The following is an 18,827-nucleotide window of genomic DNA, read 5'->3' as shown; positions in this document are numbered from 1 at the left end:
GCAAGTAAAACTTCGCTTTATGGTGGAGTATAAATTGGCAATTAACTATGCCAAGTACGAGATATTTTCACAGAGTTTAACAGCTCTGGAATCATCCTGATGAACTACATTATTTCATTGTTCTTTTATTTGAAGTTCATTGAGAAGGTTGTTCACTCAAACTCTTCAGCACCCATTCACTTGTATTAATATGTGACATTTTCGTTACTGCATTGTACAAGAGATTTGTACTATAAATTGTACGAAAGATTTTGTACTATAAATTGTACAAGAGATTTGTACTATAAATTGCTCAATAAAGTTGAAAGTATATTAATTTGATTTCTTTGTAAATAATATACGTACCCACAGATATAATCTTTTGATAGATCAAGAGGTTCAACCGGACATTGTTCTACATCATGTCTCTGATAATTATCTCGTAGATTCTCACCAAATTGCTCTGGTGTTAAACCAAACCTTCTAGCTACCTCATCTATAATATAAGAATATAATGAATCCAATAAGTCAATTTTGCGGTCGAGAGCGAATGATTTCAGCGGACAAACAACCTGTCCAAATAAAGAGAAATAGAAAAGAGAGAGAGAAAGAGAGAAATGGGGTTTAATGTCCACTCAACACAAATTACGACATTTCGGGACTAAAATGGTTCCATCTTATTTCAATAATTCTCTACCGTGTAGGGCTCTTTAGCAGTGAGAGGAATCTGGAGGACTCGGGGGAAACCCACAAGGTTGGACAGGCGACCCTACTTCTTGTCATGTACAAGCAGGAAATCGAAACCACGCCACTAAACTCACTGACAGACCTTAAGAGGAGAATAGAATACCAGCAGATATTAAATCTTGTATAGTGCTAGCAATCCAGGGTAAAATCATCTACAACATTGCTCTGGAATAATTTGGTATCTAATAATTTCTAGACCACAGCAATGTGTACATTATTCTCTATTAAAATTTCTAGATAAGCAAAATTAACATGCCTTTGAGATTTTAATGACATGAACAGTATGGGTAAACAAAATGGGGGTGCTCTAAAGAATTTGTTGGACTTGGGATCAAGTTTTATCCGTCCAATAACTGAATCTAGACGTAGGATTTTCTAGCCTGCTCTCCCCTTGAGAGAGGTGCAGGACAAAGGTCCTAGCAAGAAAAAGGCTCTAATCCCTTGGACAGGACGGCAAAAACAGAGGTCTACTTGTGTAATCATTGAAGTGCATTTAAAAGAACCTTCAATAATTTGATTGCAAGGCACATGCCAGTTTTTATTAGCCCTGGATTTAGACTATGGTCCACCCACCCACAAACTAAAACCAACTCTCTTCAATTTTTAAATAGCTAAATATCAGAATAGATAATTATAGCTAATATCAGAATAGAAAATTATTTTTTACCTAGTTTAGCATCTTGACAGATAGAATAACCACTTTTTCTTGTCGCTTGTTTGATTGTATCTTGATGGTCATCATCTCCTGTTTTCTCTCCCCCGTCTCGTTCAGCTTGTTTCTTCTTCTCTGCATTTCTCATCTTAGGTATTTCTGTACCATAGTACAACAAGAAGTGTTGATACACATCCCGTAGTTCATCAATTGTTTGAACTTTACGCACCCTATTGATAAAAGAGTATATCAAGTTATTTTTAATTTCAAAAAGATGAATTAACATTTCTTTAGAAAAGTTGACATGCATAATAATGCTCCATTAATAAATAATGCATTTTGTGTTTTATCCAATCATAGTGATTCTTTTTTTTTTGCTGCATTGTGTAATATGTTAATAATACATTATGCAAGAGCTAAATCTGCCTATTGCATTAGGCCTGAAATGTTATCTAAATTATTAATTAGACATTAATTAACCTATCCAAACCATAATCAATGCTCGGTGGCATCGCTAGCCTGCAATGTTTATTGGATTACGTTCCGATTTGCTGTTTGACTTCCATTCATAATTATATAAAAAAAATGGATAATCTAGACTATGTTTTTTATTCTACTGACTTTAGTAATGATGACCGAGGCTAGCCCCAATATTCAATCGCTAAAATCTTGGTTCATAGTGGATCAATTTGACTGAAATTTTCAGCAAATTGCCTTTACATTATCTAGTTTTTAACTATTATAGAGAGAATTGCCAGCTCTTTAACTAATCTCCCATAATGTATCTTTAATGAGTTAACTGAGAATTTCCTCACTTTTTAATCACTGTTCTGCTTTTAATTCAACCAAACTGTTATTAAATATTAGAAGTCATGGTTTGTGCTAATGTATCATGTTCAGTTGAATTGCCTTTTAATGTTGTTGGGTGTTGTGTTTTGTAGTAGTTACTGTGGATTAGGGAACTCAATTAACTATTTGCACTGAACACAGAGTCTTTAGCCACATTTAAATCCAAAGCTATAAATATCACTCTGTTCTTCAAATCTAATGTAAATATGATCCAAAAAATTTGAAATTAAAACTCGAATTATAATTTAAAGGGGCATTAGGTAAGATTGGAAGTTCTCGCTATAATAGTTAAACAATAGATAATGAAATCAGAATATTCTGAAAATTTCAGTCAAATTGCTTCACTCTGAACCAAGATATTAGCGATTCAATTTTAGACTAGCCTCGATCATCATTACTAATGTTGGCACGATAATAGACAGTCTCGATTATCCAGTTTTATGTTAAATCATCCATCACAAAATATATTCAAATCCACTAAATATTGTGGGCTAACGATGGCATCAAGACTTGATTATTGTCTGGACAAGTTAATTAATGTCTAATTAATGATTTAGATAACATTTAAGGCCTAAATGTATGTTTAATATCATTTCATTTTAATCAATATTGATGTTGTTATCTTACCGTAAGAATATCATACTAATTTCCAATAATGAATATGTGCTTTTAGACCCATTTCAGTCTAATTTAAGGTTCCAAAGAATAGATCTATATGTTGTTTAAATTCAAAGATTCTACAGCTTAATTAAAATCAAATTTACTTTTCTAGATCATCCTCTGTTAATGGTCTGAAAGATGAAGCCAAAACTTTGTCGATATCAGAATTCTGTTCAAATTGAAAATTCTGCATTTTTTCAAACAGTCGGATCAGGTTCTTCTTTCTTGTAGCTAACTGTGTCCACTGCAATATTCAAGAAGTAATAATCTAATAGACATATTCAGTTAATAGACTGCCATGCAGAAAGTGTTAAATACCATCAAGATTCATCAAAAACCGCCCAGTTTGTGCTACCGGTCATAAACTAAATGGTCATAAACTGGATGACCAATATCAAAACTAAACTAAATGGTCATAAACTAGATGACCGATGTCAAAACTAAATGGTGTTTCTTAAACTAAACAGTAGCACAAACTGGGCGTTATTTGATGAATCTTGATGGTATTTAACACTTTCTGCATGGCAATCTATTAACTGAATATGTGTATTAGATTATAGATGGTAAGCTCAGTTTCTTTCCTTTTTTCATCAAATCCGAATGATACCCGGTCCCTAGTGAAACTAGGTCATTTCGGAACTAACACATGGTTCAATTTTATTTCAATTTTAGCAGTGGGAGGAAACCGAGGGACCGGGAGAAAACCCACGAGGTTGGACAGACGACCATATTCCTTGTCACGTACAACCGGGGAATCGAAACCAGAGATAGTGAGAGAGAGAGAGAGAGCGAGAGAGAAAGAGGGGTTTAACATCCACTCAAGATTGAATAGGTCATTTCGGGGGTAACATATAGGGTTCCATTTTATTCAATAATTCGATTAGAGGTAGGAGGTGTTCTTTAGCAGTGGGAGGAAACTGGATGAACAGGAGAAAAACAATGAAGTTGGTCAGGAAACCTTACTCCTTATCCCTATAAGCTGAGAATCGATATCCCATGACACTTGGCTCAATGACAGACATTTTGATCTAAAATAAGAACCTCATCCCATGCTTAAAATACAATGGCCATACTGCATTTTATGATTTGATCAATGTTATATTTCAAAAGGAAGGAATTGATAGTGATCGGAGTTATATATCCTACTTTGAGTATAACATAATTCAATTTCTTCATACACTGACAAAATTTTACCTTTTCATCCCAGTTCCACACTCTCCATAAATCTGTGATGTTTAATTCTGGCTCTACATATTCTTTACGATAGAAGGCTATAAATGGTACCTAAATACAAAAACATATCAATTCAATCTATGACATGGTGAGTAGTTAATAAAACATCCTTTGAGTGCAAGAAATGAAATGTGGTTTAACGTCCTACTTTTCTGCACGGCTGTGAGTACAAGCACTACTTTACACACTTATACTGAATGATAACATGTATATGTTAGTACAATCAACATATCACATGTTTGACGGTTTCTTGCGGAACGGGGAGCCACGGTGGCTAAGTGGGTAAGATGCTGGCTTGCAAGCCTGGAGGTAACTGGTTCGCTCACGGTCTTGTCCGAGAAAGTACACTGAGCACTGAGATATTCCTACGTGGTTTCCCCTTGTCAGTGGTGCAGGGTGGAGGGCCTGACAAAGACAGTTGTCTAGTCGTTGGGGAAAAAAAATCAGGTCCTGCTTACACATTGAAGTGCATGTAAAACATCCCTTGGCAGTTGGAATTCAATATAAGAGTAGGCTGAAGCGCCAATGTCCGGGTAAAATTTCCTTCATAACACACCGTATGGCTTATGCCTGTCTCTTTTAGCCCAGTTGGAACAGAACAGTAGAACATTAAACCCAATTTCATTACATTTCTTGTGAAACAGGACAAGAAGAGTACATTTCTGACTACTTGGTTATTGACAGGTTTGTGCATTTTGAGATAATTAGCTGATTAACCTGTATTGATTTTGAATATCTCATAAATTATGCACAATAGAGTCTAGAAATGTATTACCAAAAGGTATGAAAGTGTACGACTTTGAATGCTAAAAATGATACTTAAAGATAAATTATGGGAGATTAGACAAAGATCTGGCAGTTCTCAATATAATAGTTAAAAACTGGATAATGTAAAGGAAATTTGATGAAAATTTCAGTCAAATTGATCCACTCTAAACCGAGAATTTAGCGATTGAATTTTCGGCCTCGTCTCGATCATCATTACTTAAGTCGGTACGATAAAAAACATAGTCTCTATTATCCATTTCATGATTAAATCATGAATGAAAGTTGACTAGCAAATCGGATCCTAATCCAGTAAATATCGAAGGCTAGTGATGACAGACCTGAAATAGGCAGATTTAGCTCTTGCATAATGTATGTTTAATTAATTCTAGTTTACCTCTAGTCGTTGGTTTCTCATGAAGTCAATAGCTTTTCTGATTTTATTCACCATTTCTGGACCTTTTCTCCTGTCAAAATTAAACTGATTTCCCTGTTCTTGTTCTAGTAATGTTTGTGTGGACACAGATTTGGTACAGAAAGCTTGTTTATAAATCCATTCAGCTTCTTCTTCTAATTCATCTTCTTCTGCTGTTAAAACTGGTACTTGACGTAACTAAAATATGAATAAAATAAATGATATGAAAAAATTGGGTCTAACATTCTACTGTTCTGCTCCGACTGGGCTAATGAAGATGGGCATACGCTATATAGTGTGCAATGAGGGAAATTTTGCATGGACAGCGGCGCTACGGACTACTCTTATATCGATTTCATACTGCCAAGGGTTCTCTTACATGCACACTAATGTGTACAAGGGACCTCAGTTTTCGTACCATCCTAATGACTAGACAGCTGTCCTTGTCAGACCCTCCCGTCCTGCACCACTGACAAGGGGAAACCCGGCCGGAAGATCACAATGAACTTTCTCAGCCAACAACTGGATCGAACCAAGGAATCAAATTAAATAAATATTGTGCAAGCAGATTCTTGATGCTTGAATGGAATCAAAAGTAGATTACAGATCGTCAACACAACATTTGTATGTGTGCAATGATAAGACAATTATGCCTGGTGGTTTTTCTCGAACCGTAGCAGGTTACTAAATCTTGAGACTCTATTGGGGCACCCTCTCATTAGACGTATAAAAAAGCTTATATACACCCACACTATGAATTTATTTGTTAAATCGAAACCTTTTTGGGATCTAATTAAATTGATATAGCGAGCCAACCATTATCATACAAGAAAATCGTACCTGAAATCTTTCAGGCATATCAGCTGTTTTAATTTCATTATCAAGATCTGTAAAATGTCCTCTTTCCAACTCACTTGGTTCAAATACCTAGAAAAGAACATGAATTGTTATGTTATTTATAATTAAAAATATTTAAAGCAGGAATATATGTGATTCCATGTTAATTTAATTATATTCTTTTCTACATAGAACAAGGTAAAATAATATTATATATTTATATCACGCTTGTTTTAACTAGAAATACAAAAGAGGGAGAGAGAAATGGGGTTTAACATCTACTCGACACAAACTAGGTCTTTCGAGACTAACATATGGTTCAATTTTATTTCAATAATTCACTTGCTGGTAGGGGTCTTTAGCAGTAGGAGGAAACCGGAGGAGCCGGAGAAAACCCATGAGGTTTGACAGGCTACCCTACTAGTTGTCATGTACAACCGGGGAATCGAAACCACGCCAGTTGACTCAATGACAGACCTTATGACACAGCGCGCACGTGCTAACCCCCCACCCGAAATACACGCTGTACACTTTTAAATATTTAAACACTAGTAACATACTTCTTTTGAACGATTCAAAAGTTCTATATGAAATGAAATGGGGTTTCATATCATATTTTTCTGCACCGACTGGGCTAATAAAAACTGACCGTATGTTGTGTAATGTGTGCTATGATGAAAATTTCTTATTTCGAATTGCAATTGTCAAAAGAGTTCTTTTCTGTGCACGTCAATGTGTACATGTGACCAGAATATTTTTTGTCCCACCCAAACAACTAGACACTGGGGAAACCTGTCTTATCAATACTGGGAACGAACCTAAGACCTCCTGGTTAGCATCTTTTTTATTGAGCAACCAAGGCTCCCAAAAGATTTATAACCAATAATGATCTTAGGGATGAAGGTTTTGTGATGATGTATTTGTTATTCTGAAATTGGCAACCAGTGTGAAGTTATCTCAGAATAGGTCTTACATGGGAACGTCTGGAAATCCTGCTCAAGAAAACAGATAAATACCTTTAAGTTTCTTCATATTTCTAGACTTCAAGAAACCAACTTACATCATAAATACTTTTCTTAGTTCTTCTGGCTCGGCCACTTTTTTTAGTTCTTGGCCTGGCTACACCATCAACATCTAGTTCTTCATCTTCATACTGAAAAAATTTATAGTTCAGAAAAGTTTATATGGGAAGACTTTACAGGAAACGATTTTTCTTGACCCATACTACATACATTTAATCATCTATACATCTATATTTGTCATTTTAAGCACACAATGAGCTAATAGATGCATTATGTAAAATTTAGAAATAGAGCTGGGTGTTTTTGCTATAATAGTTCAAAAATTAGCGCACAATGAGCTAATAGATGCAATATGTAAGATTAAGATATAGAGCTGGGAGTTTTTGCTATAATAGTTCAAAAATAGATAATAATGAGAAATAAATATTGAAAATTTCAGTACAATTATTTAATTCTGAGCAAAGTTATGATGGTTTCAAGTTTTAACAAGATAGCCTTGATTGTCCTGTACCTTTGCTACAACAATAAACAAAGTCTAGATTATCCATTTTATCGTTAATTTTTAAATCAAATATCTAAGCCATCCAATGGTCTAGAGAGTTGATTATGGGCTTGTCATAGGAATAAATGTCTAAATAATACTTTATATAACATTTGAAGAACAGGAAAAAGACCTGTAGTAGGCAGATTTAGCTCTTCCATAATGCATCTTTAAGCCTAAATTAAATAAGGTTATAAATTCAACTTGGTGTCCAACTTTTGTTATTTTTAATGAAGATAACCTTTGTCTTGAGATGAAACAAATTAGTGTAGCAGAATTACATATTTCATTGTAAATATAAATTTTCAAATATAGCCAGACAAAATTTCTGATATCACTCTGCATTAACTATCTTTGAAGGAACAGAAACAAAATATTTAAAATAATTCACCTCTTCATCCATATCATCTTCCTCCTCCTCATCATAGTCAGCAAACTCTTCAATATCAAAATCTACACCAAATATATCCTGAGCTTCCTGTAGAGCCCTGTAGATATTTTAATAACACAAGTCAGACAAAGGCTACAAAAATATCTCTTTAATTTAACATAGTTTTTTATACTAGCCAGTTGACTTAATTTCTCTAATTTGACAATAAAAATTGTGTCATAATAAAATACAAAAGGTACCACAAAAATATGTTGGCTATGTAAACACCTCCAATGAATAGTGTTTTAGATTGAGACTAACATAATGGTTAAATTTTATTTCAATAATTTACATGCATGTAGGAGTCTTTAGCAGTGGGAGGAAACCAGAGGACCCAGAGAAAACCCACGAGATTGGACAGACGACTCTACTTCTTGTCACGCACACGAGTGAAATGAAACCATGCCACTTGACTCAATGACAGACCATTTATTCTAAAGTACTAAAGTTAAGCCATTCGGCCACCCAACCCCCAGGATTGCCAATAAAAAATGTCTGACTATAATTACTGCATACCTATCACTGTGAATGATATGTTTTTTCTTCTTTCCTTTACTGATCGGTCTTCCTTCATCATCAACAATGAAATCATCTATATCTGTTGAAGAAAATATATTTCAAGTGTAAAACTATCAGAATTAATGTATCTATTTATGTTCAATTTTGAACTCTTGTGTGTTAAAAATAGACTTACAACAAAATATTGCCAACTGCTAACAACAAACCAAAATGTGTCACACAATAAATATAAACTAGAAAAGATCAACGTTTGAAAGATAAGCCATGAAACCAAATGGCCACTGGAGTTATTTAGCAATAACAAATTCAAGGCAGAGAAATGGAGTTTAACACACACTTAACACAAATTAGGTCATTTCGGGACTAACTTATGGTTCAGTTTTATTTCAATAATTCGCTTGCACGTAGGGGCTTTAGCAGTGGGATAAAACCGGGGAGCCTGGAGAAAACAAATGAGGTTTGACAGATGACCCTACTCCTTAATACAGGAGAAGCACCCAGACATTATTGCTGGCCACCAACTGATATCTACATCATTGATTTTTAAGTTTAGCAGAAATTTATTTATCTAGAGGCTTGAAATTAATTTTCTCATACCTGATTCTTCTTCTTCATCCAAATCACCAAAATCATTTGTATCTGGTGCTTCTCTGGCAGGTGCTACAGATCTAACATCATCATCACCTTCTTCTTCTAAACCCTCAAATAACTGATCTTCTATAGTTTGTTTACCATCAGTACCTGTTTCATCTCCTTCTTTATCACTATCTTCATCTTCAGACATCACACGAATACGTTTACGTTTTTGCTACAAAATAATATGAAATATGAACAGGTCTAGTAGATTTTTCTTTTTTTAAATAAATACATATTGATTTACATCTACCAAATATCATGTCAAGTATTTTTTTTTTTTGAGGTGGGAGGGGGGGATAGTATACGATTGCTAATCTAATTAAAATTTTGCAATTTTGTTGTGTTAAAATTAAAAGTCTTATATTTCTTCCTTCAATATCTTATCTTTCCATAGAGCTCTGGCCAATGAATGAATCTAGAATCACAAACTAGGTTATTTTGGGACTAACTGTACATATGGTTCAATTTTTTTTTCAATAATTCGCTTGCGTGTAGAGTTTTTTTAGCAGTGGGAGGAAACCGGGGGACATGGAGAAAACCCACGAGATTGGACAGGCGACCCTACGCCTTGTCACGTACAACCGGGTAATCGAAACCACGCCAGTTGACTCAATGACAGACCTTATGATACAGCTGCACGTGCTAACCATTCGGCCATGCAACCCCCCTCACTCCCTTAAAATGTATCTAAAGCTTGACAAGCTGGTAGATCTGTGTACCTTACTGGATGAAAAAGAAGATGCCAGCGGGGCAGGAGAGCAAGAATAGATATTTATCAAATGATTTGATACAGGATATTGATCCCGGAAACGTTATGATGATTAAAAAATCTCTACTTTAACATAAGTCTGTTAAAATGCTGTTGCGCAGGGATTCTTAAATATCTATTGAGAATTTACTTTGATAAGTACATATAGTTCCAATGTTTGGAAGTACTAAGTCAACAGTACAATCAATACTGAAGAAACAATTTTTAGCCAGGCATGCGGTTACAATACATGTATGTTTTATCATTACCTTTCTTTTCACTTTTATACCCAGATTTTCTTCCAGCAGATCATAATCATCATCTTCAAGTTGATCATCAATATCTGAATCTTCGTGTTTTCTCTTTCCTTCATCCCCACCATCTTCACTTCCTTCTTCATCATCTTCTTCTACATCCTCATTAATAAAATCTTTCATTTCTTCTTCAATAAGTGCCTCATCTAAAATATGAATGATAAAAGTTACCAGATGCTTAAAGACACATTATGTAAAAGCTAAATCCTAGCGTTTGACATGCACAGGTTGTGGGGTTTGACAGTTCGCAGACCAACTGCAAGAATCGGGGTGAAAATTTTGTATGTGCAGGACCAAAAATCTCTATACGGCCAATCTGCGATGTTCTACGGTTCCCAAAAAACACAAGTGACGCGTAAGTCTCAGGCACAGGTTTACTAAAATTTCCCCTGTAAACCGTTTGTAGTAGCATGTACGGCGGGTTGTCAGCTAGGCTTAAATCTGCCTATTGCCGGTCTTTCTTTTGGCTTCAATTGTTATTAAATTATTATTTGGGGACATTTATTTACACGACAAGCTTACATGTATAAGTATAATCAACTCCCTACACCATTAGATTATCGAGATTTAAATGGATATCAACGTTAAAATGGATAATGAAGACTTATTCTACTTTGTCAAGTACTGTTCCTACAATAATAAACGATTTGCACTACGTCTTTAAACAGTCATAACTTTACCCAGAATAAAGTAATTTGAATAGAATTTTCAATATATTAATTTTTTATCATAGAACGGCCAATTCTTTCTCTTAATCTTACAATATTCATGGCTCGAAATGTTCGCCTGTCTACTTGTCGCCGACAGGTAGCAAGTAAAACTACCTGTTGCTTGCGACAGGTGGACTAGATATTACTTGATGTTCAGTAAATTGACTTAAGACCACAATACTCACGTCCACGTCACGTACATTTAATTATTCGTTTCTAAATGCAAGAATTAAGCACGGATATACCGTGAAAAGCCGCCATTTGTACTGTTTACATTTCACTCTGTCGTAGGCAGCAGTTACTCACACAATTTGAAACCATATGTTAGGTGACTATAGTAATGGTTCATACTGCATTGTTTGTGCAAAGAATTTAGCAGTGGGAGGAAACCGGGGGACCAGGAGAAAACCTACGAGGTTGGACAGGTGACCCTACTCCTTGTCACGTACAACCGGGGATTCGAAACCACGCCAGTCGACTCAATGACAGACTTTATGATACAGCGCGCGCACGCTAACCATTCAGCCATCCAACCCCCCTGATAATTGAGAGTGACAGGTTATTTACTGAAGTGACAGGTATGAAGAAAAGCTACCTTTTGCTTGCGACAGGTAGCTTTTTTAAAACATTTCGAGGCCTGATATTATATATAATTGAGTTGTCCTGACTACATATCTTAATAAAAGAAACATTTTAAATTCACAATGCATAACATTTACCAATTTCTTCTTCATCATCATCATCGTCATCATCATCAATACGTCCTTTACTTTTCTTTTTTACAACTGATTTAGACTTTTTGGTTCCTACAACTTCATCATCTTCCTCTGAACTACTTCTCTCTGATTCCTCAGCTTCATTTTCCAAAAAGTCTGACATTTTTCCGATATAATACTGAAAAAGATTATACAAAATAAAAATTTGAGATTTATTACACACTATTGTCTATGGTGGTTTAGTAAATGATCTTGCAAACTGCTAGTACATGAACATGTAGGTCAAGGCTTGAATTTTCGGCAGCTATAATTCATTTAAATTCTATAGGGACTTTTGCATAACCCGAAAATCACATTTTTAGTCATGATTTTAAAATACTTGTAATAAAACAATCTTAAATTTGAATTGTCGTAGGTGGGGGCAAAAATCAAATAATTACAAAATTGGTATCTCTGCTTCAAAGGCCTGTCAGAACTGAGTGAAATAGGCTAGCAGGAGTCCTTCGGAACAATGTTTGTGTCGAACACTGGTTACAGGCCTGAAACTCCCTTAATTGCCAATTAATCTGGCCACAAAATGTACTACACATAGCTTAACATTAATCAACTAATCCACATTGAAATAAAGGTGAAACCATATAGCATAATTCTATGATTTTGAAAGATCAAACAGCTACTTGAAATTTTAAAAATGTCAGTTTGAAAATGTAAAAAGAAACTGTTCGGTGACTATAGTAATGGTTCATACTGCATTGTTTGTGCAAAGAATGGAAGCTAGTTAACTCGTTCACGTATGAATACAAACTCGTCCACGGTTAAGTGGTCCACAAGCATTGGTTGACTTGTCCACAGGGTATTGGTTATGTCGTCCACAACTAATAGTTGATTCGTATACAGGGAACTAGAAATATAGGGGTAATATACAAGAAAGATGTTTTCTGAATGGCAGTTGACGTCATAATGAAGAACTTTTACTTCATATCATACAAATTATAACAATATGTGTTGAAAATTTTGTACTTGTGCAAAGCCACAATTGATGTACCAATTTCAATTTCAAATTTGCCGATGCTAGCCCTAGTTTAGTTAGTTGATTGGCTGCTAGATAGTCTGATCACTTCAGTGTTTGTTTGTTTTTTTTTAAAGCAAGTTTTATTTTCTTTTATATTCAATACCAAAATTGGTTACAACATCGAGTGTAATTTATTAAATGGCAAACTTGTTTTGGGGAAACTAGCCTTTCTTGTCCAACACAGATGAGATGAGAGAAGAGAAATAGAGAAAAACACCACACCAGAACAAACAGACATTTTATTACAATTTCAACAACAAATTGGGAACATTTTTTAATATGGCCCAAAACCACACGAGAATAATTCCTGAAATCAAAGCTAAATGATGTGATAGTAAAGGCATACTTACCAATTTCTATCTTATTTTCAACAAAAAACCCAATTTTCAACCTGGGTATGATTTATCCGGAAATGGTTTCTATGTCGGCAGTAAATATTACTTCCGTTTAGATTGGTAAAAATAAAAATATACTTTTACTGAAATGATACCAATGTAGTATTTCTTGGCTTTATCAAGAGATATCAAAAGAGAATACTTTTATTTAACAAAATTAAAACAACGAAACAAACATGACAACGTTTCGTTTAATGTTCACCTTTATTGTGAAAGGGAAACAACTCCATTAAATGACTATTTTACCTGACCTTTGCCCTGTAGGCCTGGTGTAAACTCAGTAAATAGAGTTTGACAGCTGCATTCATCGCATTGGGTTTAATGTACATGACAAAAAATCAAATAGATTCTGAACTATGTTGAAACTTCGACATCAGGGAATTCTGTCGATGAGAAACATAGTCAGAAAAAGTACATCAGTAATTGCTCATTCAGATTTACAGGAGCTTGAAGATGGCAGAATAGTTCACTCTGGAATGCCATTTGCACATGCTAAAATTGGACAGTTCTTTCAAGAGAAACCACTATTGGGAAACCAGTTTTCAGAAGATTCAGTCCTTCAGTCATATTTACAGAGATACGTCCCTAAAGAGGTAGCCTAGTAAAAGGACGCTAATGCACTTTCGTAGCCTACACCTACCTAGCTAGTAGGCCTATTTTGTCTGTTGTTGTAGAGACTTGAAATTTCCCAGGGAGGGGGGGGGGGAAGCTAGCGACGGCCCCACACCAAATTTCAGCCGAATCGGCCAATAACTTTATATTTTACACACCTTTATTTTCCAAAATTTCATGTAACGATAACCTGTCTTGCTTACATCTTGTTTACTATTTAGACGCGAAAACCAAGACACTAATATGACTTGCTGAACACCAAGCATGTTTCCTACTAACTAGCACTGATCATTATTAATAATAATAATTTTCGTCACATTATTAAGTAGCTATTCTTACGAATATAACGAGCCAAGGTAGCTCAATGACAAAGCGTTGGCTCGATAATCAGACGGTTCTTGCTGAAAAGGTTCAACAGTGTAATATGATCAATGGTCTCTTTATCAGTTGTAATGCATGAGACCATGTCATACCTTGATGGTCTATTTACAGTTTAAATGCATGAGACTATACATGTATAGTATCTTGGTGGTCTCGAGACCAATTCGTACTATCAGTTTTAATGCATGAGATCATACCTGCCTGAAACTTCCCGACAAAATAGCCGTTCCTTGTACACAAACAGTCTAAAAGTATGTAATACCAAGGTTGTGGACCCTCTAGAAGTCTCAACTTTATCTGATTTTGATGAAACTTGAAATGTATGTATATAACCCAAAGATCTCAGTGACTTTCAATATCCTCTCATATTGGACTGTAACTTCTTGGATTATGTCCCCTGATTTTACAAAAAATTCATGTTTTTTTTTTAGCTTGTTCTCTGCCCATCTGTTGCAAAATGTGGGCATATCTTGCAAGGCAACCGCTGGTTAATTTAAAATTGTAATGTTTTTGTTTAAAAAATATCCTTCAAAATGCAATTTTCAAGCAAGTGGTTTCGTGCAATACACAAGTTATGTTCTTTCATCACCACTTCCAAGCTTGCTTGGAAATCACATTTTGAGGGTCCTTTTGACACAAAAAACATTACTATTTTAAATTAAAAATGACAATTTGGTGTAAAGAAAAGCATATTATTAAATATCAATATAAATTATTGTAATTTGGGTAAATAGTACTACCCACAAAGGTAGATCTTGTATTTTTCCTACTCATGTGCCCATCATAATCAAAGTTACAATACTTATCTACACACGTCTTCATTTTAGTACAAGAAATGCATAAACATGATGTAGATCATAATGTCTGTTATAGGCTATATTGGTTCATTAAGTGCTGTGGTTCTATTTTCTATAAGGGTATACAAGATCCCAGGTGGGATGGCCGAATGGTTAGCACAGGCGTGCTGTATCATGAGGTCTTTCATTGAGTCAACTGGCGTGGTTTCGATTTCCCGGTTGTATATGACAAGGAGTAGGGTCGCCTGTCCAACCTCATGGGTTTTCTACGGGTCCTCCAGTTTTCTCCCACTACTAAAGACCCCTACGCGCAAGCTAATTATTGAAATAAAATTGAACCATGTGTTAGTCCCAAAATGACCTAGTTTGTGTCGAGTGGACGTTGAACTCCATTTCTCTCTCTCTCAGATTCCAGACTTGGAGTAGGGTCACCTACCTAACCATTGGGGTTTTCTACAGGTTCTTTGCTTATCTCCCAGCTCTAATGATGCCTGTGTTTGGATGCAAATTATTGTCCCCAAAAGACCCAGTTTATAGTTTTGAATGAACATTAAATCTATTTCTATATTTGAATTATTTTATTTGACAGTTCTGAATAATCACCAAACTAGTTTATATTCCTTTAATTTTTATTACAGATTTATGGTGAGATATCTCCTGACTTAAAAAGATTTGGAGAAAGGGTAGCAACAGACATTTATGATCTCCATTTACAGTGCGATAAGGAAATACCACAACTAGAACAATATGATGCTTGGGGAAAACGTGTAGATAATCTGATTACCTCCCCTGCCTGGAAACGTATGCATGATATTTCAGCAGAAGAAGGTCTAATTGCTATAGCCTATGAAAAGAAATATGGAGAATGGAGGTTTGTATAGGATTTAGTATAAATGATTTTAAATAGGGATTATCAATTTCAAGAAAAATATAGATATTATTAATTCTAGATAATATAAATATCATATAATATCGTTTGCTTCTCTTTTATTGAATAGTCGGTTTTACCAAATGGTTAAAATGTACCTTTATTCTGCTGCCTCTGCTCTTTATTGGTGTCCATTGGGTATGACTGATGGTGCTGCTAAGGTTATTGAGGTACTTCAGATAATCAGTTTTATTTTAGTTATTTTATTTCAGTCGACTCTATCAAATGGCTAAACTGTACTTGTACAGTCCATCAGCTGGGTTATATAGTTGTCCATTAGCCATGACGGATGGTGCATCAAGCATTATAGAGGTAACTTATCATCAGGCCTACATTTTCGTATATTTTTCTTGAGCCTCAGAAGCTCAGTGAGTAAATCACTGGCTGACTACCCTGGAGGTTCCAGGTTCGATCCTGGAGTTGGCAGAGAAAGTTCCTGAGTGTTTTCCTTCATGAATCCCTTGTTAGTGGTGTAGGAGAATGCCTGGCAATGAACAGTTCCTATGCTTTTGGATGGGACAAATAACCTGTTGTCCGGGCATAACGTCCCTCATAGCACACTGTATGGCATATAGCCTGAATGGAACAGAAAAGTAGGTCGTTAAACCTACTTATTTTTGCGGAAGATTTGAGTTTTTCTTCAATAATTCTTTGTGAATCAGATTCTGAGATTCCTGCAAACTCTAGGCCTGTATTATCAATGCATGAACTGTATTAGGCATCATCTATGGTAATATATCGGGTCTGCACAATTTTTTATTCAAAATTGGGAGCCGCTGCTCTGTAAGTAAGACGTCAACCTGGGGGTCCTGTGTTAGAATCTGATGTTGACTGAGCAAGTTTATCTGGATTTACTGTCATGGTTCCCCTGTGTCAGTGGTGCAGGATGGAGGGACTGGCAAAATGCAACGTAATGCTGTTCAGATCAGACGAAAAACCGAGTTCCCATGTACACAACGGCATGCACGTAAAAGAACCCTTGACATAAGCTGTAGTGCCTCTGTCTGGGCAAAATGTCCCTTATAGCACACTGTATGGTGTATACCTATCTTCATTAGCCCAGTGGGAGCAGAACAGTAGGACATTAAACCCCATTTCATTTTATTTTCCATTTGGTAACTCATTTGTCTAAAATACAATTGGAATGAATATTATTACTTTCATTTTCATATGAGTGTGAGTTAAAAAATATGGTACCAGTAAATTAAATTTCAATAATTCATTTATCTTTCTTTAGACAATTGGTGATGAAAATCCCTGGATGAAAGAGAGAGCATACATCAGATTAACCAGCCGAGACCCAAAAAAGTTTTGGACGTCTGGTCAATGGATGACAGAAAGAAGAGGCGGTTCTGATGTTGGTAAATATGTCACATGGGAACTACTTTAAATGTTTGGTCAAATCTGAAGGACGAAGGCCACACCAATTTGATTTTCTGATCTTCGGGACAAAATATCTTTCACGTGACTCAAGTGGCTATTTATTTATTAACACCCTGAAGGACAGAAAATCAAATTGGTGCCGCCTAAATCTGAGGGATTTTTCATTTGGTTATGTTCAGATTAGGAAAAGAGAATGAAATAGAAATGGGTTTTAACTACAGTTCTGCTCTGAACTGGGCTAATGAAGACAGGCATACGGCATACAGTGTGCTATAAGGGGAATTTTGCCCGCACAACGGCGCTACAGCCTACTCTTATATCAAATTCCAACTACCAAGGGATCTTTAATGTGCATGCGTATTCAAATGACTAGAAGTTGTCCCTTGCCAGGCCATCGGTCCTGCACCAGTGACAAGGAGGAACCACGCTGAAAAATCCCAATAAACTCTTATCGGCCATTGCAGGGGTCAAACGCGGCACCACCAGTTTAGCGAGCCAACGTTTTACCCACGTGTCAGCTCTGTATCTAAATCTTAAAAATGCATCTTTAAACATTGTTATGTTATTAATGATTTTATAGCTAGCATAATAGAGCTTAATAGGGGACCTGACTAAGTGTTGTGTATGTTTTATGTCATTGTAGAAGGATTTAGATTGACTGTGCTGTGGATGTATACTATTGCCCGACACTATCTAATAGGCTATAATCACAAGAGACCTAAACTAGAACAATCACAAAAATTCTCCTGTAGCTTTCTCTTAGATACAAACCAACACCACTTTATTGAAAGGATTTTCCTCTCGTTTATTGGACATTTAGATTGGGTTTAAATAAAACTGGTAAAATTGCATACAAGCAACTTTTCTTGGACATTTTTATTTGCAAATTTTATGATTGGTATTTCTTTCAGCCAGAGGAACAGAGACTCTAGCTCAGTTACAACCAGATGGTTCTTACACACTTCATGGTTACAAATGGTTCTCCTCAGCAACAGACTCGGATATGACCTTTACATTAGCACGACCATTAGACAAAAATGGAATGGTTGTGGATGTAAGTATAATGTTTAAATAATCCACTGAAAATTTGTTTCATTCATATGGATATAACTACTTCTCTGCCAACAAATACAACATTAAAATGTTTTGAAAGGGATTCGAAGCAAACTTTTCAAAGTTGTTGAAAGGTACAATATCACAGTTCAAGCTTAACCTTGACAATCATATTAAAATTAGAAATTTATGAGTGGTGAGTAGCCGTTCATTTCAAACTCATCAGGCTTAAATGACATTGTGCAGATGTTCCCTTTATATAGTCTTCGGGAACCGGAACACAAAAAGGATCTTGGATGGACCTGCGCAGTAGGAATTATTTGGATAACCGGACTGTGTAGCACCATGGGTCTTCTGTCAGACATGGAGAGCGGGCTATCCCAAACCGGTCGCCACATCCTACGTATGACCCATGTATCTTTTCTTACTACAT

The 18,827-nt window shown here is 35.6% G+C and overlaps 2 protein-coding genes across 3 annotated transcripts in view; one reads left to right on the top strand and one right to left on the bottom strand.

Moving 5' to 3' along the window:
* The window catches only part of LOC126824281 (transcription elongation factor SPT6), a 33,477-nt gene extending 20,185 nt beyond the window's left edge, over nucleotides 1–13,292 (bottom strand). The window contains exons 1-13 of the mRNA XM_050553480.2: nucleotides 13,196–13,292; nucleotides 11,777–11,951; nucleotides 10,303–10,493; nucleotides 9,247–9,457; nucleotides 8,647–8,728; nucleotides 8,092–8,188; nucleotides 7,198–7,290; nucleotides 6,141–6,227; nucleotides 5,283–5,498; nucleotides 4,082–4,171; nucleotides 2,992–3,131; nucleotides 1,394–1,608; nucleotides 346–475 (exon numbers count right to left, since the gene is read on the bottom strand). Of these exons, the coding sequence (XP_050409437.2) occupies nucleotides 346–475; nucleotides 1,394–1,608; nucleotides 2,992–3,131; nucleotides 4,082–4,171; nucleotides 5,283–5,498; nucleotides 6,141–6,227; nucleotides 7,198–7,290; nucleotides 8,092–8,188; nucleotides 8,647–8,728; nucleotides 9,247–9,457; nucleotides 10,303–10,493; nucleotides 11,777–11,936 (1,712 nt within the window). The 5' untranslated portion in view covers nucleotides 11,937–11,951; nucleotides 13,196–13,292. The remainder of the gene's footprint in view (nucleotides 1–345; nucleotides 476–1,393; nucleotides 1,609–2,991; nucleotides 3,132–4,081; nucleotides 4,172–5,282; nucleotides 5,499–6,140; nucleotides 6,228–7,197; nucleotides 7,291–8,091; nucleotides 8,189–8,646; nucleotides 8,729–9,246; nucleotides 9,458–10,302; nucleotides 10,494–11,776; nucleotides 11,952–13,195) is intronic.
* A 182-nt stretch (nucleotides 13,293–13,474) lies between these two features.
* Nucleotides 13,475–18,827, top strand: part of LOC126824226 (acyl-CoA dehydrogenase family member 11) — a 29,249-nt gene continuing 23,896 nt past the window's right edge. For both annotated transcript variants that reach the window (XM_050553415.2, XM_050553416.2), the window contains exons 1-5: nucleotides 13,475–13,833; nucleotides 15,669–15,901; nucleotides 16,171–16,270; nucleotides 17,196–17,319; nucleotides 18,253–18,395. In XM_050553415.2, coding sequence (XP_050409372.1) covers nucleotides 13,597–13,833; nucleotides 15,669–15,901; nucleotides 16,171–16,270; nucleotides 17,196–17,319; nucleotides 18,253–18,395 — 837 coding nt within the window. In that variant the 5' untranslated portion in view covers nucleotides 13,475–13,596. The remainder of the gene's footprint in view (nucleotides 13,834–15,668; nucleotides 15,902–16,170; nucleotides 16,271–17,195; nucleotides 17,320–18,252; nucleotides 18,396–18,827) is intronic.

Source organism: Patella vulgata, chromosome 6 (genome assembly GCF_932274485.2).
Source record: "Patella vulgata chromosome 6, xgPatVulg1.2, whole genome shotgun sequence".
In the NCBI taxonomy this organism is placed as follows: Eukaryota; Metazoa; Mollusca; class Gastropoda; family Patellidae; genus Patella; species Patella vulgata.
The sequence above is the reverse complement of the archived record's forward strand: the minus strand, read 5'-3'. Positions and strand labels throughout refer to the sequence as shown.